The following is a 23753-nucleotide window of genomic DNA, read 5'->3' as shown; positions in this document are numbered from 1 at the left end:
GGGAGTTTTGGAACTTGCCGATTGACCGAACTTCACGGCCAATGGGAAGCGAAAAACATTCCGGGCTGTCAGAATTAAAGATTTTAAGTCATTAAAGGATATGATTCCCATGACCTACTGTATTGAGACGCATTTTTGAATCATTTATAAGTCCTGGGCACGTGATAGATTTTAAAGACGAGAAGGATCTCTTCACACAATTATTTCACAATATCTCAAAATTTGGACTCTATTTTTTATTAACAAACCAAACGGTAGCTAATTGAAGCTAATATTTTGGGGATATGTCCGTGTTACAAAGCTCTACATATCCATAAAAAATGAACACATTTTGAAACGTATAACTCCACCATCTACTACTTTCAAAATCAACCGCCGAACATAAACGAATCTTCAATTTTTTATCCTTCCTAGTTTGAGGCCTAGGGGTTTTCTTTGAGAAAATAAGTAGGCCAGCCTCAGCTCTATGACCCTCCACGACAACACGCAGTTCCTGAAGTTGAAGCATGTCCATAGGAAAAGAAAAGGCAGAAATAAATGTCGTTGGGTAATACGTCTCGGTATTGTAGAGCACAAAGTGAGTGAAAGAGTAACATGACATATTATACCTCTAATGTTGCTTCCACTCTTGAGTTGAGAGTCAGTGAATAATCCTTGATGAGTTGTTGACACGAATAGACTCACCAATCCAGGCTTTGCTCCTGGGTTCTTAACCGCCAAATCTAGACATCTGATGACGACTAAAGTCTTTGAGGTTGATTCAACCCCACTGATGGCGTCTAGGGTTGTGACCAGAATTTCGTTTTCCACGTACTCTTGGATGAAACAAAGATTTAGACCCCCTAGCATCTCCAAAGGAATGTTATCACCTAATATATGAAAAATATTATGAGCAGTATTACACTCTACATGATCCAGAATATCCAGCAAATTTCCATATGCACCCCCAGATGTTGTTGTCAGAATCATTCATAAACTCTCGAGTGAATTTTCCATAAGAATTTCTACAACAAAACCGGTTGAGTTGAAGCATAAAACAATAAATAATCCTTAAAAAGAGAAAGTAAATGCAAACATTCATCATGAATCACAACAAATCGCAATAAAGAGAGAATCCCCAACCTAACATGTTTGCAACAAAGATCAAAGAACATCAATCACAACCTAACATGTATCCCAACAAATATGAAACAAGAGAAATCACAATATTAACATGTTGACAACAAAAATCACAACGTATTCACAATAAAGATAAAAATAAGAGAATTCATAATCTAACAAAGATCAAAGAAGATAAATCATCACAACCCAACATGTATTTCAACAAAGATGAAAGAAGGGAAGAAACCCAGGAATAGAAAAGTCACCCGTTTTTAGAGACGTCGGAAGTGAGAGCCGGTTTGGATTATCCATTACCGAATTTTTCTAGAGAAAATGAAATTAAGAAGATGTAAAGAAAGTAACAAGAAGAAACACAAAAGATAAATCGATTATCTCAGAAACATTCAATTCAAGAGATAAAAGCCCTTCCAATCTACTCTCACCTCGGTATATAATCCTTTCCACAGAAGTTCCACTTCCACGGAAAAGGTATCCAACCATATAAACGAGTACCAACGGGATGCATAGTAATTTAGTAATCTTGCATCTATTTTTCGTATTTTTGATCATTACATTTAATTGAGTAGATGAGAGCAACCAAGTTTTGTTTTAGCCAATTGAATTTTATTATTACTAGAAAATGGCGACCTTTCAAACAATCCAAAACTCTGAACACCCAGATCAATTCTTTTTTTCAAATCTCAGGCATTTGAGTGCTCGTAAAGACATATTATCTTATTTTTGTTTGCTAAAACTTTTATTTACTGATGTTGTACAAGAAAATATAACTTCAACATACACAAACCAAAAATAATACAAAGGTATAAGCAAACAACTATGTAATCTCCAATAAATGTAACATCTCAACATAAGAAACACAATAAAACAATGAGAACACGTGTAAGTGAGACTATAAACAAATCAAAGAAGCTAGATAAATCAAGAAAATGAAACAATTGTAATAAAAGGTGATAACGAAGTATTTTAGATAAACAAGATTTTTTCTTTGTTTTTTTCTTTTATAGAACAAAATCAATCTTCGTAGGCATACACCTCTCCAAGCAAGGGAAATGAAACTACGCTAAAAACAAAATCCAAAACATATGTAGACACTACAATAATCAAAAAACAAAGATGCACTGTGAAACAAAACTATAAAAGAATAAAAGGATATCCTTGCGGAAAATTAAAGTAAAACACAACTAAGGCATCGACATACGAAGTTTTTTACGGTAACATAAGAGACCAAATCCAACCAATTGAACATTTAAGATACAAACAAGACGGAAAAAAAAAAAGATAAACAAAAAAGAGGTTAGACAACCTGAGCATGGCGCTACAAACATCCACGGGATGATGGTTAAACTTTATACGATTGTCAAATAATTTGGGATGAAGGACATGAGTACGATTCTAGTATCACCTAACCAAATATATTCAATCTTAAATTGTTGGATTTCATAATAACTCAACCATATCACTAACTATTTCGTTTGAATTAAAGCAATCAGTTCCTAAAAAAAAGTGTAATTTCAAGTAAAAGACAAGCACAAAAAATTATACATATTTGTGGGTTTATATATGATTTGGGGATGTTTGTACAAAAGTTCCTATATAAACAATTTGTAAACACAAGTAGAGAATTTTTTTTGTTCCCTATGTTGTGGAATTTGTATTAATATTCTATGAAGAGGTGTTTTTCTTCCGAAATTACTATATGACCCGCTCGATTACAACTCTTTGACAGCTGATCATAAGTGGCATGAACAGTGGTGAGAAGGTGTTTTTATTTTTTTAACCATGTCATCCATAATTAGTTCTCCTTTACCACTTTTCTCTTAATTTTAAAACAGAGTACTAACTCTAAGAATCTGATATCTATATGCCATGGATTAAAATCCTTATACTTTATTTATTTTTCTTTCTTTTTATTCCTTTTCAAATCCTTGGGTTTGTTCAGACCCTACTATAGATGTTTCCTTGATTGATTTAGAGTTCGGAATTGATCAATATTAGGTAACATTTATTTCACATTATGAGTGTTTACTCTATAAAATCAGAAAAGACTTGAAGAAGGTTATCAATATCCCTTTTGAAACCTTTTATGTATAGTTCAATTGTTTTTCTACATAAGAATATATATTATTTTTTTGAGAATAAATTTGATTGAAATTATAAACCTAGGTCAATTGATTCATTTTTGTGATCGGAAGTTTAAAAGGATTGTAAAAATGTGATAATTAAAGAGAGGAATTGGGTTGAAGTACTTCATAAATATTTATAAGTCTAAGATCTTGAGAAAATCAAAGATCATTTTAATCATCACAATAAACTAAAATTAATTTAGTATTATTTACCTTAACAAATTTGTTCTACCATACATTAAAAAATTTCCTCATTGTGTAGATCTACGATTAAAGTTCTTTTAGACTAATGATTTTTTTAAGAGGCAAAAGCTAGATATTTAGTCGCATGAGAGAAGGCGAACACTAACATCTAAAGACATGGGTGGGTTTTAACTAATCAGTAAGATGTCTTGGTTTTAGCCGTTGGATCCACTAATACGTATGTATGCTAGCTAATATTAGTTGTTAACTAAGAGTTATTTCGGGATAATTGTTGGCTTACAGTTGTAATTTTTCAAAACCGAAAAATATACATTTATTGCATATCTTATGGATTTTAAGATCTGGTAATTCCTTGTTGTCCAAACAAGTCTTGGTCATAACACCATATATAGCGGAGCTTGTATTCTTACAAACTCATCCCTTGCCATGCTGCCTAACCGTTTGTATAGAAAGACAACTCGTTAATAGAGGAGAGTAATCTAATTAATAAGGTGAAATATCTTGCGTTACCTTCATTTAACGTCTTCTTTAAGAAGCTTTTAGTAGTACCGCTGGTCGTATTTTTATTTTAGTTTTTGATTATTAATTTAGTTGACTAACGGTATAGATCCCTGATCTATCAAACTTGATTACTTCATGGTCCTTCTCTTACGATATAATGTCGTTAAGTTTGTTTGAGGATTGACTATTTCAGATAAAGTGATTCGAGATCTGAAAATAGAATTATCCAATATTAATTGATTCCGATGTGTGTGTGGCTGATCATTAAGATGAATCAAGTTGTTTGTCATGTGATACTTATAAGATTGAAGATTATGAGACTTTTTCTTTTTGGTATTTTGATCTTTGTGATACTTCATGCACACTTGATTCTCTGGCATCCAAACAAGCAGTTTATTTCGATAGACACCAGACTTGTCGAAATATCGAACAAACTTTCTAGTTCCTTCTCCTTGAAGAGTTGCTTGGATTGAGGTTGTTCACCAAGACAGATTATTTCTAAAGTCTTTGTATTTGTTTGATCTTTGACCAAAGGAGTTTATTTTGATAAACAAAAGATTCTTTATACTCAACTTTATCTCTAACCATTGCCAGGTTTGGGAGGTACAGGTAGTTACTAGAATAGGTTAGTCATTTATTGTTTCGGGTTGCGATCCAAAGGAGTTGAAAAACAAAAATCTTCATCCAAAGGAGTTGAAAAACAAAAATCTTCATAGCAGGTGAAACAACTTGAGATAATAGACTATATCTTAGGATTCATGTGTAGACCAGATTGGTGTATGTATAGGGATACTAAAGGAACTAAGTAATTATGAGTAGTTTACTTGTCTCAACTATAATAAGATGCGGTAGTCAATTTGTATGGCGGCTTAATTATGAGAGTATCCAAAACTGGACTAGGTCCATAGGTTTTTCTTCCTTGCAGTTTTCCTCGATAACAAAATCTTTTGTGTCGTGTTATTTACTTTACTTCCACATTATATTGTTTATCTTTGTAATTTAAGAAAATATACTCGTAAGCTAATCATCCACTTGGAATAAGATCCCACAATTGGTTCGGTTCCAAACATATATTGTATATATAAAGCTAACATCTTATTGAAGTAATATGTTGGCGGTTATCATGCATGTAAGATTACACTAGATGTGCCTGCAGTAGGTTAATACGAAAATATTCCAATATGCTCGGTAGGATTTTCATATTATAAGCGCCGATAATATCATCGAAAATGATTCGTACACTGAAAACAATTTCACCAAGGCTACATCGTGTGAGAGGGTGGTGGGGCCCACTCATGCCCCACCCCTATCCCAATGCAGAGAGGGTGATATTGAGGCTGTCTGATCCCCTCTCGGTGCACATCACGGTGCTGTTCTTCGGTGGGTATATCATCACTCTACATATCATATGGTCAAGATTTATTGTACGGCCCTGATCTTTTGGTTAGCTTTGTCAGACGGCTGAGATCTCTCCTAAGTCAAAATCATTGAAAGTCTGCAATGTCATCGAGCTCTTCATAGAAAGTCTGCAATGTCATCGATCTCTATGAGACTATGACTCTGCTTCGTGATTAAAATGTATACTTTAATCAAAATTTATTTGGTGTCCTTCAAATCTACGTTCTTATCCTGTCCCGCAAAAAACTATGTCTCGTGGTCTAAAAGTTGGTAAACCAAATATGCTCACATAACAATAAGTTATAGGTTAGCTTGTTGGTTGAACATAGGGGTGAGCAAAAAGTCCGAAACCGCGGATTTCATCCATATCCGTCTGCAAAATTGCGGATGATACTCAATTCACAAGATCTATGAACCGAACACGGATGTGATTCTCAAATACGCACTTTTAACGGTTTGGTTGCGGTTGGATTTTGAAATCCACAGATTCACCCGCAACGTACATTAGTAGTGGAAATTAATCATGGTGCTTCCTTGCCTAGTGAAGAAGGTCAAGAGTTGAGCACTCACAACTGCATACATCAATATCGCAATCCATATTGGAACCAAATTTAGAACTTCCCTTGCATCTTCGACCTGGTCAGCTGATATATTGTCTTCCAACAACAACGTTTTGTCCAAGAACCTAAGCAGGTTACGACATATATCAGAAATGTGCATAAACATGTATATATGTAATCAAAGAAACGTTTCTTACCTGAGTTGATGAGCCACCAAGAATCTCGTCATTAAACAATAGCATTTCATCCTCTACTTGGGGTAGACTAGTCTCGGTGGATGGGAGTGGATTTTCTTCGTCCTATCTTGTCTTGAGAGTAAAGATAGGTTCCCTGCATAAAGATATAGCTAATGCTCCTACCATTGAAGCCAATGAATTAAAGACCAAATCCAAGTTCCCAACTCCAATTTTCTTGAATGCAGATAAATATCAACCGACAACTCCAATGATGTAAACCGCGGTTAATCGGTATCCGGTCTGTATCCCCGCTGATCCGTGGACGTCAAATCTGCGGGTGATTGGGCTGGACACGGTTGGATTTTCCAAATCCGCAATTTTGATGGATTGGACACGGGTGACCCTAATCTGCATCCGTCCGTCCGTTGCACACCCCTAGTTGAACATAAACGACAAGATATAGGCATCCAGATTGTGATGGGACGCAAGTGTTGCAGGCATTAAAGCCCAAATACTTAGTTTATTGTAAGTTAGCTTGTCCGTCAATGGTAATCGACAAGATGTTAGGCGTAAGTGAAACAAAAACAACCAGCTGAGTATTCTCTAGGATCATCTTTCTCTTTAGTCTTTATTACAGAATCTAGAAAGCGCACATCTACTGTCTACACCGTGAGACGCTTATGCATGCATGGGTGAGGAAGCTATATTGAGCTGCTTGACTATATATATAGATTTTCGTAACCCAAAATCTACCACGAAAGCAATGAATTGCCGCATGACCTTTACATTTCCTCCCCTTATTACATGAGCGGCATTGCTGGAATAGACGAATCCATATTTCAACGACATGGAGGGATCGTTTTTTGTCTCCTTGACTCTGGCTCCTCAGTTGGACCAAACAGAGCTCGTGAGCAATGCAAACTACCAGGAGTTCGTAATTAAGTACAGATCGTTTTTTCTCTTGGGTTTAATAAATTAATTTTCTGCAAAAGATTTGATTTTCGTACAAGTACTAATAATCTAAGAAATTTACTTTCAATCAGAAAACTTGGTTTCTCCTTCCAAGCGTAATTTATAGCTGCACATATTTCTTAAGTGGAAACTCAATCACCAAATGGCCTATAATGAAACATACGCTGGGAAAAGTGAGCTATAAAAGAACTGACATAAAATTTACAAGTCTGAACTGAAGAGAAATGTGAAACTCACTACAACAATAGAAACACTCCCTTAAAAGTTCGAACCAAAGAAACAAAGAAATTCCACCGGTTTGAACTAACTTAATGAACGACCAAATTTCACAAATAAAATCAACTCAAAAGGTAGATTTCTAAAAGAAGAAATGCAAACGCTTACTTACTAACATGAGTAAGAACTTCAAAAGCAGCCAGATCCTTGTACAGTAATACGATTGATTTCAGCCGCAAGTCTCATACATCCTGCTCCTCACCACTCTAAGCATTAAAAGCTGCCACACTGAAAAGGAAATAACGTAAACTCAGATCTTAGCCTTTTATAAATCAAAAAGTGAACCTATTAGTCCATCGGATTCAAACATCATACCATTCCCCATAAATCGGCATCATCAATGTAGCCATTTGAGACAGAACAAATGGGCTCGGCTTCTATATCAAAGGGCATCTTAGATGATGGGTTCCCCCCCTTGGGACTTACACGGATGTACCGGTATTCCTGCACCAATGTCATTGAAGTGTTAAGAAATCAGAAAATAAGCAAGGGAAAGATGAGTACAGCATTTGTGCAAGAAAAGTAACAAGACCTTAAGGTGAATGTCAACATGTTTCCTGGTAAGTCCAGGTGGGAAATTCATGACTTCAAGAATTTTATCTGCATCAGCTTCTACAATCACAAAACACAATCAGCATTCAGCACCAATATGAGGATGCATCTGTTAAATACTTAAACACAACAAATTGCACAAGAGGATCTTACTTTCAATTCCTCCTAATTTGTAAACCGCTGCAACAAACTGGCCTTGAAGTTTGGATGCCATCCAATCCATGGAATCTTAGGTTTTCTATTCATTATCACAGAAGTATAATGGTCTTCGCCTTTACCATTCATATAGTTTTCATCTTCCTCCTCCTCTAGTTTGTGAATCTCCATAACCAGCTTTCTAAGAGTTCCATCATCCCCCCAACGTGAATATAATAACCTTTTTATGATGGATCTATCCCAAGCATCAATGATCCCTGCTTCTACCAACTTATGCAATCTTTCCAGCCTCTTCGCCGCCACAGGAAACCATAGACATTGTACTGATCTAAAACAAATGGGTTTAAAATTTTAGAAGCAGCATTTCCTCCCATAATATCTTTAACGATCTTGGTCTGGATATCGGGTAACGATGAAGTTTCTTTTGGCTGTAGGTATCTAATGGGAAGGTCTGCTTCCACGGCAAGGTGTTGAATTTGTTTAAATCCTTCATCCGTGTCGTTGATGGCCAATAAAATGATATCAAACTTGCGACTTTTATCGCCAAGCATAGACAATGCGTCTGATGCAGAAGAACACATAGTACCCGTATAAATTACATTCTTGAAGCATGGCCTTAAGCTCCTCCAGAAACAAAAGATCTTCATCTACAACCAGTACCTTTAGACCGTTTGGATACCCTTCCTCATCCCGCATAGTTGATATCATTGATTCAATAGATATAGAAACCCTAGAACTCTCTGCACTGGTTTTTGACTTTTCTACTGGAGGCGGAGATTTAAGACCAAGAATATAATCAGAAAAATTCTGAAACGGTATAATTATTGTTCCACATCCTGTGTGAATGAAAATCAAATTTCAAAAAATGTTGTAATCAGGATTAAGGAGAAAGTGGGACTCCGGAGATTCGAGTATGATGATTTTTTGTGTTGTTCAGAAAAAATCGGCAAATCAATTGACTAGGGCTGGGAAGGAAAGAATTGCCTTTCTCGTAAACCAAAACAAGCAGACATGCACTTATGACCTAAACTTTGTCGGTTAGAAATGACCGACAAGCACTGATAGGCCGTAAGTGTTGCGGGCAAAAGGTTCCAGCCCAACCACTGTCTATATCTAGGAAAACACTGTCTATATAAGTTAGATGGTTTTTATCTTTGGTGAACTTAACCCATGTTGTTCAAGTGATATATATAAATGAACTCTAATTTTAGACAAAACTTGACCAGGTCATAGAGCACGAGGTGAAAATTGAAGAGTTCAGTTTATCAAATAGATCAACATGATAATGTTGAGTGAGAGAAGTGGGTGTTTTTCGATAGAAGAGTTGTCTTTTCACACTTTCAGTTAGTAGTGATATTCATTTGATATATAAATGAACCATAATGTCAAAAGAGAGATTTTGCATCGTTGAGGCGCATTTTGGGTCAGATAGCAGGCATAAACAAGTTTCAGGTAGGTGCATATGTTGGATCAAATGACCAATTTTAAGGTCATTGTGCACATTTTAGATGAACAATGAGTGTTTCTTTAGTCACAATGGAGGTGCTTGCATTCCTAAATAGATACAGCTCTAAATCGCTCGTTAAGAGATATCTTGATATATGCGTGAACTGGCTCGACTAGACTGTAAGCATAAACATAAATCCAAGATAAATTTATAACTGCATACTTCTAATCTGGAAACCCGTTCACCAAATGGCCTATAATGAAACTTACAGGTCCGAACTGAACAGATGGGTGAAATTCACTACAACAAAAGATCATAACTCTTTCAAAACTTTGAACCAAAGAAACAAAGAAATTCCACTGTTTTGAACTAACTTAATAAACAACTAACACCCACAAATAAAACAACTCAAAAGGTAGATTTCTAAAAGAAGGAACACAAATGCTTACTAACATGAATGTCAACTTGTTTTCTGGTGAGTCCAGGTGTGGGATCCAAGACTTCGAGAATTTTATCTGGATCAACTTCTACAATCATAAAACTACCAATCATGTAATAACAGTTTAACAAATTCGTCGGGAAGATCACTAATAAAGAAATTCACCAGTAACAACACAACACAACAAAACAACAGATGTACAAGGTTCTTACCTTGAATTCCTCCTAATTCCTCAACTTCCCAAGCAAACTGGGCGTGGAGATCCGATGCCATCCATGGAATCACAGGTTTTATATTCAAGATTAAGGAAGTATAATGATCTTCATGTTTACCATCCATATAGTTTTCGTCTTCCTTGTCCTCTGTTAAGGCAACATCAGTTACGTAATATTCTAGAATTCTTATACATAAAATGTCTTGTATTCCAAGTCTTTACATATTTAGGTTTCTACAAAATCTATATGTATATATAGGTTGTCTATGCTTTGTAATTATACACAGAAAAACGTATTGAATAATACAGAACACGGTTCTTCTAAACTCTCTTCTTCGCTTCTCTTTACTTACCCTAATATACATAATCTTGACTTGGTATCATCCTTGTTCGATTCTCCATGTCTTCCGCATCTTCTTCAATCTCTACAGTCTCTACAATTATCGGTTCTTCCCAATCAATGATGGCTTCTTTTGTCTTCTCCCAACCACATCACATCATTACTGTCAAGCTAGATGAAACAAACTATTCTCTTTGGCGTGCTCAATTTTTACCCTACCTTCAAGGATATGACCTAGATGGTTATGTTAATGGTGATAAACCATGTCCCTCTGCAACTCTTGAAAACTCTGAAAATCCTAATCCAGAATATGCTCCCTGGATCAAACAGGACCGTATTCTTCTTGGTTGGATATTCTCTTCCTTAACTCCTACTGTCTTAAGAAAAGTTCATCGTCTTACCACCTCGCATGAAGTTTGGTCGTCTATTGAATCTCTATTTGCCTCTAAGTCTGATGCTCATATTCATCATCTACAATGTGAGTTAAGAGCTTTGAAGAAAGGATCTCTCTCGATGAGGGAATACATTGATCGTTCTCGTGATATTGTCGACAGCTTAGCAGCCGTGGATACTACAGTTACCACCACCGAACTACGCCATTGCATGCTTGCTAGATTAGATACATCTTACGATGCCATTGTTACGTCTCTTACCACATCAATGGGTACGATGAAGCTTGAGGATTTCATAACCTACTTCCTTACCTTTGAGTTGCGTATGGAACAACAACACAAGATATTGCAATCTTATCTTATTGCCAACATTGCCTCTTCGAAGTCCAACCTGCCAGGATCTGCTTATCAACAGCGCACAAACTCTTCATAGACGTTTCCTAGAAGCACTCGCCAAACACTACCCTGCCAACTATGTGACAAACCTGGTCACCCTGCTCACCTGTGTTGGAAGCGTTTTGACAAAAAATTTCAACCTTAACCACCACGGCGTCCACAGGCCTCAACTTCTCAGGCTCCTTCTGCTCCTCGTGTGTATGTTACTCAAGCATCGAGTTATAGCTCTAATGCACCATGGGTTCCAGATAGTGGAGCTACAGACTATATTACTAATGATCTCTCTCGCTTGCATATTCACTCTGAATATAATGGACCTGATCAAATCAAACTTGGCGATGGTGACTCTATCCCTATCTCCCATGTTGGCTCATCAATTCTAGGGACACCTGATCGTAAGTTACATCTCTCCAACACGTTTTATACTCCTCATATATCTCATAATTTGTTATATGTTGCTCGACTTACAAGTGATAACAATGTGTTGTTTGAGTTTCATCCTGACTTTTGTCTTGTAAAGGATTGGTGTACAGGGAAGGTTCTTCTACGCGGTCGTAGGGAAGGTGGTCTCTATGAACTGGATGTTTCCTCAGTTTCTCCAGAAGCATGTGTCGGTGAAAGAGCAAGTCTGCATAATTGGCATTCTAGATTAGGACATCCTATGATGCGAACTGTGCGCATATTATTTCAAAATTTTCCCTTCCAGTATCTAGTAAAACTATAACCTTTTTCTCCTCTTGTCATGAGCATAGGAGTCATAAGTTACCATTCTCCTCCAGTACGATTCAATATTTGCATCATCTAGACTTAATTGTTTCTGATGTCTGGGGTCCCTCTCATATTTTGTCTAATGAAGGTTATAGATACTATATTATTTTTATTGATGCTCACAGTCGTTTTACTTGGATGTTCCCTTTATCTCATAAGTCTGATGTCTACTCTGTTTTTCTTGTGTTTCAAAAACACGTTGAAAATCTTTTTGATCATAAAATCAAAAAATTTCAATCTGATAATGCTGCAGAATATCGCAAACTTACCCCTTATCTTCAACAAAATGGTATTTTTCATAGATTTTCGTGTCCACACACCTCTATGAAAAATGGTTTAGTTGAACGTCGACATCGACATATTCGTGAAACTGGTCTTACTTTGCTATCTATGGCTTCCATACCTTCTTCTTATTGGTATGATGCTTTTTTCACAGCTTGTTACTTAATGAACCATGTACCGTCTTCATCCCTTGCACAAGTATCTCCATATGAAACTCTATTTGGTGTTTTACCAGATTACCAGTCTTTACGTGTCTTTGGTTGACTATGCTATCCTCATCTTCGCCCATATAGGTCTCATAAAATGGAACCTTTATCATCCCCTTGTGTCTTCATAGGTTATAATCATGTGCATAAAGGATACAAATGTCTTCATATACCTACTGGTAGAATTTATGTTAGTCGTCATGTTGTGTTCAATGAGACTATCTTTCCCTTTGCTGCGTTGTTGACACCATCTCCCTCGACCAACGATCAGGTAATATCTGCTCTTATGCATGATCTTCCAATTTTTGTGAGTTTATCTCATAATTTCGTGCCAAGTTCATTGTCTTCTGGTGACAGCATAGAACCTCTTTTTCCACCTAGCAGCTCTAATATGTTAACGGACAGCTTTCCTCAAGCTGAATTATCACCTACTAGTTCGTCATCTGGTGCTTTACATCCGTCATTGAGTTCAAAATCTACATTGCCTTCTTCTGGTGCTACTTCGTCAGCCCATGAGTGTTCTACACAACCTACTACAAGCACTTCGGCGACTACAGGTCATCCCATGGTTACCAGGGCTAAAGATGGGATCTTTAAGCCGATTACATCTAAATATGCTCTTGTAGCTGATTCTGAACTTGAACCAACCTGGTATTCACAAGCTCAAGCTACTCCAGAATGGCGTGAACCTTCGGATAATGAGTTTAATGCATTACTTCAAAATGGTACGTGGACTCTAGTACCCTATCATCCTTCTATGAATCTTATCGGTTATAAATGGGTTTATTGTATTAAGAGGAAAGCAGAGGGTTCTATTGAACGCCGTAAAGCTCGACTAGTAGCAAAAGGATTTAATCAACAAGAAGGTGTTGATTATGGTGAAACCTATACTCCAGTTGTAAAACCGTGTACTATACGAGTAATTCTTACATTGGCACCATCTCATAACTGGCCTATTAATCAATTTGATGTTCAAAATGCCTTTTTACATGGCAATCTTGAAGAGGAAGTTTACATGAAACAACCACCAGGATATGTTGATCCCAATTTTCCTACATATGTCTGCAAACTGAATCGATCTCTTTATGGATTAAAACACGCTCCATGTGCTTGGTCCATCGACTCAGTACTTTCTTATTGCAGAATGGATTCATTACTTCAAAGTGTGATTCTTCACTCTTTATTCGGCGTGATGCCACTGGTATTGTTTTCTTACTCGTTTACGTTGATGATATTATTCTTACTGGATCCAGTTCCTCAGGATTACAATCTATTCATGCTTCTTTACAAAGTGAGTTTGCAATTAAAATCTTGGTCCCTTATCCTATTTTCTTGGAATTGAAGCAAAACGTACGTCTTCTGGGTTATTTCTTACACAAAGTATGTATGTACATGATATTCTTATTAGTGCAAAAATGGATGGTGTTAAGCCAATTAAAACTCCACTCAGCACAACTGGGGATATATCATCTGATCGTAGCACTTTAATGACTGATGCTATCGAGTATAGAAGTATCGTTGGTGCATTGCAATACTTGACATTTACTCGACCTGATTTAGCTTATGCAGTCAATAAAGTTTGTCAATTTATGCATGCTCCAACAGAGTATCACTGGAGTTTAGTTAAACGTATATTACGTTATCTACAAAATACTTCTACTTTTGGAATTTTTCTTAAACCGGACAATACTTTGCAATTGTCTTTCACTGCTTATACGGATTCATATTGGGCTGGTTCCTTAGAATATCGTCATTCTACTAGTGGATATTGTATTTTTCTGGGAGGTAATATTATTTCTTGGAGTGCTCGTAAACAAAAGACAGTATCTCGTTCAAGCACTGAAGCTGAATACCGTGGTCTCGCTATTGCTACTGCTGAAATTATGTGGATTCAATCTCTTCTTTCGGAACTACAAGTATCAACTACATCTTTGCATGTTCTATGGTGTGATAATCTTGGAGCTACATATCTTACGGTTAATCCCATATTTCATGCTCGCACAAAACACATAGAAATAGACTATCATTTTGTTCGTGATCAAGTTGCTTCTAAAAAGCTGGATGTTCGATTTATTTCTTCAAAGGAACAGGTGGCGGACATATATTTACCAAACCTCTTCCTAGAGACCGGTTTGCTTCTCTAAGGTTCAAGCTAACGGTTCAAGATGACCCGTTGCGCTTGCGGGTGGGTGTTAAGGCAACATCAGTTACGTAATATTCTAGAACTTCTTATACATAGAATGTCTTGTATTATAGGAAAATTAAAACATTAGGAAATACTTGTATTCCAAGTCTTTAGATATTTAGGTTCTACAAAGTCTATATGTATATATAGGTTGTCTATGCTTTGTAATTATACACAGAAAAACGTATTGAATAATACAGAGCACGGTTCTTCTAAACCCTCTTCTTCTCTTCTCTTTACTTACCCTAATATACACAATCTTGACTTCCTCTACTTTTTGAATCTCAGTAACCAGCTTTCTAAGACTTCCATCATCCCCCCAACGTGAATATAATAAAATGGATAGCAGGAATTTATCCCAAATATCAATGATCCCTGCTTGTACCAACTTTTGAAGTTTCTCATTCCTCTTTTCCGCCACAGGAAACCATAAACACCGTATTAAAGTAAAACTAATTGGTTTAAATAGTTTAGGAGCCAAAGTCTCCACAAGACACGATGAAGTGGCGTTTGACACTACTGCAATAACAATATATATATTACGCATAAAAACATTAGATTCATGATACAAATCCAAGTACATTCAACCTAATGCAAAGATAGCATCAAAATAGAGAATATTCTACTTACAGTATATATAAGAGGAAGGTCTGCTACTCAAGAGTTTGGTTATAGGTTTTGGTGAATCTTCCACAAATCGTGAGAAGATTAAACACTTCTATTTATATGTGTTATTACATGTACATAGTCATATTACAGATTCTATAAATCAGGATCAGATTCTACATATTAGGAAACTAACACCTTGAGACTAGACTTGGTTGTTTAGTCATCTGAACTAGTCAGTTCCGTAATGCCAGGTCTTCTGGTAGGATTAGCCTTGACACCGTCTCTCAAGTTGAGCTGCAGCTTGCGGATTTTCAACTTGTCTTTTATGAACTAAAACCGTGGTGATGATAACCCTTTGGTAAAGATATCGGCTAGCTGATCTTTTGAAGAGATGAACCGCACTTGAAGTTCTTTGCTTGCAACTCGTTCACGAACAAAATGGAAATCTATTTCAATGTGCTTTGTGTGGGCATGAAAGACAGGATTGGCTGTGAGATACGTTGCGCCAAGATTGTCACACCACAGTATTGGAGTTTCTGTAGTTATTCCAAGTTCTTTTAACAAAGACTGTATCCATATAAGTTCAGAAGTAACAATAGCCACTCCTCTGTATTCAGCCTCGGTGCTTGACTTGGATACCGTCTTCTGTTTTCGTGCACTCCAGGATATCATATTTCCTCCAAAGTATATGCAATAGCCACTAGTTGAACGCCTGTCATCTAAGCTTCCCGCCCATTCCGCATCTGAGTATGTATGAAGAGTGCTTCCCGTATTTGGTTTAATAAGTAAGCCAAAATCCATAGTGTTCTTGAGATATCGCAAGATCCTTTTAATGAAATCCCAATGTTCAACATAAGGATCGTGCATGAATTGGCAAGCTTTGTTGACAGCAACTGAGATATCTGGACGAGTTAGATGCAAATATTGAAGAGCTCCAACAACACTGCGATATAAAGTTGGATCTTCATATTTAGCAGTGCCTTGTTTCTGCAACCTTGCCTGTGCTGCTAATGGGGTACAAATTGGTTTGCTGCCATCCATCTTAGTTTTACGCAATTAGTCTGCAATATACTTTCGCTGTGTGAGAAATAAATTGCGGCCTTGGCTGATAACCTCCATACCTAAGAAATAAGATAAAGTGCCCATGTCTTTTATTGCAAAAACATCAGCTAGGTCAGCAATCAATTTGTCAATAAGTGCAGGATTAAAACCAGTGACGATAATATCGTCTACATAAACCAGAACATATGTAATGCGCTCGGCAGTTTGTCGAACAAACAACGAGTTGTCTGCTATTGATCCTTTGAAACCCAGCTGAACAAGATAGCCACTTAACCGAGAGAACCAAGCTCTCGGAGCTTGCTTAAGGCCGTACAACGATTTTCTCAATTTGCAGACGTAATTGGGCTTATCTGGATCAACATATCCCATTGGTTGTTGCATATACACCTCTTCATGCAATTCCTCATGCAGGAATGCATTTTCAACATCGAGTTGACGCAATTTCCAGCCATTCATAATAGCAATGGACATAACAAGTTTAATTGTGCAAGGCTTCACTACTGGACTAAATGTTTCACCAAAGTCGATGCCTTCTTGCTGATTGTACCCTTTGGAAACTAGACGCGCCTTGTATCGTTCAATGGTTCCATCTGGATTCCTTTTAATACGATACACCCATTTTGATCCCACTATATTCATACCATTTTCATACCTTACCAAAGTCCAGGTACCATTTCTAAGGAGTGCATTAATTTCTGCGTCCATAGACTGTCTCCATTTTGGTTCTACATACGCCTTGGAGAAGCAAGTTGGCTCCATGAATTCAGAATCTTGTAAGGGATGCTTAGTTTCTTTGAGACACAAACGTTGTACTGGTTTGGTTAAGCCTGACTTTTCCCTTGTCTTCATTGGATGCTGATGCACCTGTGCAGTGGCAGATGGCGTTTCTCTCAATGCAGTAGAAGTTGTCGGATAAGCAGGTTGACTTGATGACTTAACAACATAAGATAAAGGACTTAGTATGTCAGATGGTTCAGCAGATGCAAGCACTGGACTTTGTGGAATGGGAGAAGCAGAAGCATCAGACGTGGATGATGTTATAGCTTCATATCCGGAACTGACATGTGGCACACCTGACGAAGTTTGAAGCTGCTGCAGAATCGTTTCACCATTTTGTTGATTTGTTGCATCAGCAGATTTTCGTAATGGTCTGAAAATGGGTGAATCAAAGAATCTCGTACTTCAAAGAACTTTGTGGACTGAGCTTTGGGACATCATGCTGCGTTGGGGCAAACGGAAATGAGCTTTCTTCAAATATTACATGGAGAGAAATATAAACTCTGTTTGTTTGCCTATGTAGACACATATAACCCTTATGGGAGCTGCTATAGCCTATGAAGACACATGCTAGTGACCTTGGCTCTAACTTGTTAGAATTGTAAGACCGTAGACATGGATAGACCAAACAACCAAACACTTTTAAGAAAGAGTAATCTGGTGTTTTCCGAACAAGAGTTCAAGTGGAGTTTTTATTTCAGATTGAGATTTTGGTACCCTATTTATCATATAGCAAGCGGTCTGGAAAGCATCAGCCCCAAAAGGATTTGGGCATATGAGCATGGAACAAGAGAGCTAAACCTGATTCATTGACATGTCCTATCCTTCTTTCAGACCGTTTTGTGGAGATGTATGTGGACAATAAAAGCGGTGTTGTACTCCAGATTCATTAAGAAAAGCAGTGAACTTTTTATATTCACCTGCATTGTCAGACTGAAAAACTTGGATTTTGTAGTTTGTTAAGTTTTCTACTTGCTTTTTAAATTGAACAAAAGTGGGTAATGCATCTGATTTTTGAACAAGAGGAAACACCCATGTATAATGTGAAAAAGCATCCATTAAGAGCATATAATAGCGAAAACCATTCCTAGACAGATGAGGTGAAACCCAAATGTCTGAAACTATCAAACTCAATGGTTTATTAAAAACAGTACGACTATCTGGAAAGGGAAGTTTCTTGCTCTTACTTATGTGGCAAGAATGACAAAAATCAAATGACATATTTGTAATGGGAAGAGAAAACTGATTAATGACTCGGTGGACAGTACGAATCATTGGGTGCCCCAATCGCTGGTGCCACTGTGGTAGAGTATTTGTTATGAAGGTCTTTGATGGAATTGAAGAAGCAGCACTACCAACATCATCAAACACATACATCCCATTTATATTCCACCACTGTAGCAGTGTTGTCCCCGTGCTTTTGTCCTTCACAACAAAAAGATTCGTGTGAAATTCAAAGAACACATTATTATCTTTACAGAATTGATGAACGGAAAGAAGATTTCTTTGAATTGCAGGTACATGGTAAATATTATTTAGCTGAAATGTTCTTTTATTGTAAGTAAAAGAGGATTTACAAATGTTTGCTATAGTGAGGGAATTACCATTGCCAACCTGGACTTGTTCAGTACCTTCATATTCATGCGGTATGATGAGATTGTTAATATCAACTGTTAGGTGATGTGTAGCCGTTGTATCTGTCACCCACCTGTTATCACCTCGACCTTGTGGCAGTGCAACATAAGCAGCAGCATGAGCTCGTTGTTGTGGTACAAAATCCTTATCAAAACGATACCAGCAACGTGCAGCAACATGATTTCTCCGTCCACAGATTTGACATGGTCCTTGTGCTTGTTGATTGTTTGCTCTTTGACGCTGCTGAGGTTGACGATTTGGTGGCTGATTTCTGAACCTTCTCTGATCAGGCCTAGCTGCAGAAGACGAAGCACCTCAAGTGTCCAGATTTTCCAATGGCTGTTGCAGTAATGCTTGATGTTGTTCTAGACGCATGTCGAAGGTGAGTAGATGTGCTTTGAATGTCTCCATGTCCATCTCAGTAACAGTTCCCAAGGAAGTAACAATTGGGTCATAAGATTGGTTGAGTCCGTTAACAAGAACAGACTTCATATCATCATTAGAGACATTATATCCACATGCTGCAAGACCATCAGACAAAGTTTTAGCTTGATTGAAATATTGCTGCATAGTAAGATTACCTTTTGAAAGGTTGTGCAGTTGTCTGCGAAGGTGCATCTGGTGAGCAGATGTTTTTGGGGCAAACTCTCTTTCTAGAGTATCCCATACAGCTTTGGAGGTTTCAAGACCTGTAACCTTGCCAATCACAATTTCAGATAGTGAAGAAACAATCCAACCTAGAAGAAGTTGATCGATGTCTTCATGTTTTGTGTATTCTGGATTAATGGCTTGTGAATTTGGAAGGGTTCGTGGGGGAACTGCATGTGTCCCATCAACGAATCCAATGAGTTTGTATCCTCTTAGTACTGGTTTAAAGAGGGTTTTCCAGAGAAGGTAATTCGTCTCAGTGAGTTTCAGGGTGATGAGATGATTGATATGGACGTTTTGAAGAGTAGTAATGTCAGCCATTGGAAGAGATGGATTTGTGGTTGTTGCTGGGTAGCGTGGTTTTCATGATCGGTGGCTGATACCAACTCAAGAGTTTGGTTATAGGTTTTGGTGAATCTTCCACAAATCGTGAGAAGATTAAACACTTCTATTTGTATGTGTTTTTACATGTACATAGTCATATTACAGATTCTATAAATCAGGATCAGATTCTACATATTAGGAAACTAACACCTTGAGACTAGACTTGGTTGTTTAGTCATCTGAACTAGTCAATTCCGTAATGCCAGATCTTATGGTAGGATTAGCCTTGACACTGCTTCCATGGAAATATGTTGAATTTGCTTAAATCCCTCCATGTCGTTGCCTAGGATGGCCATTAAAATGATGTCAAACTTGCGACTTCTATCGTGGAGCATAGACAATGCCTGTGTTGCAGAAGAACACAGAGTACCTGAAAAATATATTAAAATTTTAACGAATGATGTAGATTCATGATGTAAAATGGTATTTTGATTCTGAATGCTTACCTGTGTATTTAGATTTTTGAAGCATGTCGTGAATTTCCTCCAGAAACGAAAGATCTTCATCCACAACCAGTACCTTTAGACCGACTGGATACCCTTCCTCGTTATTCATTGTTGATATCATCGAATCAGCGGATATCAAAACCCTAGAAAACTCTCCACTGATTTTTGATTCTTCATCTGCAGGCAAAGCCTTAAGAGCAGCAAGATATTCTGTAACATGGCCAACACTGCTCAGCATCCTGCATGAATTCAAGTTAGGGGTTTATTCGAAGAAAATCAATTTTATTAGAAAATTCAAGTGATGATTTTCAAAATTTAAAATTGTGATGTAAAATGTATCTCGTAAACATGCACTTTATAACCTAAACTTTGTCGGTTAGGAATGACCGACAACATGCATCCATTACGTGATGGTCCTAACCTTTGCAGGCAAAGGTTCAAGCCCAATCACTAAGTTTAACCCAAATTGTTTAAGTGATGTGTATAAATATGAACTGTAGTTTTACATAAGGGTCATGTTAACATATGCATGGATGAAGAGGTTAAGATAGTATTGAATGATCTTTTTACCTTGAAATAGCCATTAGCTAGCATTAAATGATATTGATTCAATAAATAATTTGAGGATACCGTTAATACCCCTACATTTAAATGTGTAGGTATAACCTTATATAACTTCTCTTTAGATATTCATTTAATGGAACATGGACCAACTATCAAAAGAATAATAGTCTAAGCGGCTACGGTTCCCAAGGGCTCATGTATAGTTACACATAAAATAAGACGTATGTGTTCCCTCAACAAGACAAAATAGGAGGGGAAAATATTAGGAGGGAAGGAAAATGGAGGGAGAACAAATTTGGTGGGAAAAATAGAAGAGAAGACAAAGAGGCTTCACTCCATTTTCCATATATATGTGGTAAGTTTTTCATTTTTTCTCATTTAGAAAAATATTTTAGATCAACAGCGGTATCGAGTTTCTATCAGTGCTATATATAACCAAATAAGACAATAATGGTTATCAAATAATTAGTAAATACCCTTCAATTTTAATCCATTATCAATGTTCCACGGTCCTATTGTCCGTTAGCATGTTATTGGTTTTCTGCTTACGATGTGAAATTTGAAGAATTCATCAACATGTGGTTGGGATCATGTTGATGAACTAGCCTACTATAATGATTTCAGTTTGGAATGTAGTTGAGGCAGAGTAAAGCCTTCAAGATACTTTGTTGAAAGTACATGCCCCTACATCTCTTGATTCTCGTAAGAGCCTACGCCCTTAAATCCCGTAGAGGATGTTCTCTACGGTCCTAGGAGATGCTCCATGGTCCTTCTTGAAGACTAGCGCTATCCTACCTCCAACGGAACGCCTGGTGATTTGCCTTTCTTATTAAGTATATCAAGGAGATAAAAATCTATTTCCTGATTTAGAAAAAATCTAAATCTAAAATACTATGATTTATTCTCTTCAAAAGTTACAGAGATACATAATCAACTATCTTCAAAAGAATATCAATCTAGAATTAGAACTAATATGAATTATTGTGGAATTAAAACTAACAAACAGGATGCCAGTTGATAAATGTTGTACATGATCGTGTTTGAAGTTTTCTATTGAATCTGGATTAATTTGATCAATAATTCTTGAATGACCTTATATAAGAAGAGAATAAAAACCTTAGAATATATAAGAACTACATACACAGGTTACGAAAGTGACTTTCTCGGAAGTTAGGTGAATATATGCTTTACGAATCCCAGGTGAAGTCTTTCAAAGTCGGACCTTAAATCTTGAAGATCCTTAGGTGTTTAAAGGACAAACTTTGAAACATGATATACAAACGTGTATGGATTAATTTTTCAGTGTTGCTAATGTCTCAATTTACGGTAATCGATCAAGATTGAGTTTCTTAAGATGTAGGCAATGAATTTCTTGTTACCCGCAAGTTAATTCTCGAATTCTAAATCAAAGTCGTTTACTAAGTTCCATGAAATAGGTTTTTTTAGTTAGAAGTTGACTTGCTTTGAGGTTCTTACCAAAGTTTGAAGTAGTAGACAATCGTTCTCTTAAGTAAATTATATGAACAAAATTATTACCAAAGGTCACTTAGACTTCCTAAGAAAACAACTAGACTTTCAAGCAAAGGAATCGAGTGTAATACACGCACTTTTCAAATGGTGCATGCTCAAAGATGTGTTGGCATGAGATGAAATTTAATCTCAAAGCTTTGATTGCGCGTTAAAGACATGTTGACCCAGAACAGAGTGTTGCATTATCCAGTTGGAGGCTGGCCAAGTGCAGCTTGCACCATCATGGTGCATCACGTAATTCCATAACTAGCGTACAGACATGTCGCACAATCATGTTGCATTACGAAAATTATATTGTGAAAGAGCCAACAGCGTACCATCATGGTGCATTACGCATGAATATCAGGCCAAAAGTCAATATCACATCATCATGGTACATCACGCTAGTGGTGGCTGGCCGAAAGCAATGTTGCATCATCTAGTGAAGATCGGCTAACCGTAGTATAAAGACATCATGTTTTGCGAGGTATGCTCGTATAAGATAAAATAAGATTAATTTGAAGGAAATATTATCAAGATGTCTTTATTTAAGGTGTTAACCATTAAAGTACAATTAACTTAATAGGATATTTGTATTAAATTAACGACATTAGATTCTAGATTAAGGTTATTGTTAGTATCAGAGAATAAAAGTTATAAATTTGTAGAAAGGGCGGAAGAAGTAGTTTTGGAAATTTTTTTGAAAAACCAAACGAAGATGAACGATTTTAGTAATAAACACGAAGTAGGTGAATCTTTATCTCGCAAAGTAAAGAAATTATTCTTGAATATTAACAAAGATCTCGTATTGGGTAATTTCTCAATACATGAAAATATGTTATTATCGTAGTATACGTTAAAATGAAATCAAACACCATTTTCTTTGCTTATAATCATTAAAACTTCGTAGAAATCATAAAATTTATAACTTTACACAACCAAAAATCGGCTAGATTGATCGGAGAACCTAACCAATTTTACAAAATCAGCTGGGAAAATGAGGAACATATAGCTATTTCGGATTACGATTGAAAAATATTAAGTCGATTGCGTAAGTAATACGACGCTAAAAATCATGTAAGATAATCAGCGAGGTACATTAAATTTAACCTTGGTAATTTTTTAGTAGATCTTTGGCTAGCTTATAAATGCTAGGTTAAATTACAGTTTTGGGACACGGTGTGGTAATTAATGCACTTGATAGCTAGTAATCTAGAAGTCAAAATTTGGCAAAAACTTTAGTTTTTGAAATCGTCTAGGAATTTGGTACGGCATAGTCGATTGTCATGGTCAATGACATAGAAAGGTAATCTTCCTGGTCCACAGTCGCGTTTAGTTTTTCGACCTAGCTTATTTTTGTAGTATCGTGTTTTTTCTTCGCCTAACATGTTCATGTACTTCGTAGACTGT

General features: G+C 36.7%; 1 protein-coding gene and 1 long non-coding RNA gene across 2 annotated transcripts; both read right to left on the bottom strand.

Annotated features, from left to right (window-relative positions):
- Positions 1–7521: 7521 nt before the first annotated feature.
- LOC113342549 (probable transcription factor KAN4) lies at positions 7522–8597 on the bottom strand. Its single transcript, XM_026587058.1, has 4 exons — positions 8038–8597; positions 7865–7944; positions 7648–7776; positions 7522–7560 (listed from the first exon to the last, which is right to left on the bottom strand). The coding sequence occupies exons 1-4, from the start codon at positions 8105–8107 to the stop codon at positions 7546–7548; spliced, it is 294 nt and encodes a 97-aa protein (XP_026442843.1). The 5' UTR covers positions 8108–8597; the 3' UTR covers positions 7522–7545.
- A 9609-nt stretch (positions 8598–18206) lies between these two features.
- On the bottom strand, positions 18207–20581 carry LOC113342513. The gene is made up of 3 exons (XR_003356706.1): positions 20271–20581; positions 18762–20194; positions 18207–18582 (listed from the first exon to the last, which is right to left on the bottom strand). It is a non-coding gene; the product is annotated as an uncharacterized LOC113342513 (long non-coding RNA).
- Positions 20582–23753: the final 3172 nt, after the last annotated feature.

This window comes from Papaver somniferum, unplaced genomic scaffold (genome assembly GCF_003573695.1).
Source record: "Papaver somniferum cultivar HN1 unplaced genomic scaffold, ASM357369v1 unplaced-scaffold_43, whole genome shotgun sequence".
In the NCBI taxonomy this organism is placed as follows: domain Eukaryota; kingdom Viridiplantae; phylum Streptophyta; class Magnoliopsida; order Ranunculales; family Papaveraceae; genus Papaver; species Papaver somniferum.
The sequence above is the reverse complement of the archived record's forward strand: the minus strand, read 5'-3'. Positions and strand labels throughout refer to the sequence as shown.

Bases quoted from the DNA above. Each gene is read 5' to 3' on its own strand.
- LOC113342549 (XM_026587058.1), bottom strand. From the start codon at position 8,107: ATGGATTGGATGGCATCCAAACTTCAAGGCCAGTTTGTTGCAGCGGTT. The intron at 7,945-8,037 runs GTAAGATCCTCT...TTGTGATTGTAG, and splicing joins CAAATTAGGAGGAATTGAAA to AAGCTGATGCAGATAAAATT. The intron at 7,777-7,864 runs GTCTTGTTACTT...ACATTGGTGCAG, and splicing joins ATGTTGACATTCACCTTAAG to GAATACCGGTACATCCGTGT.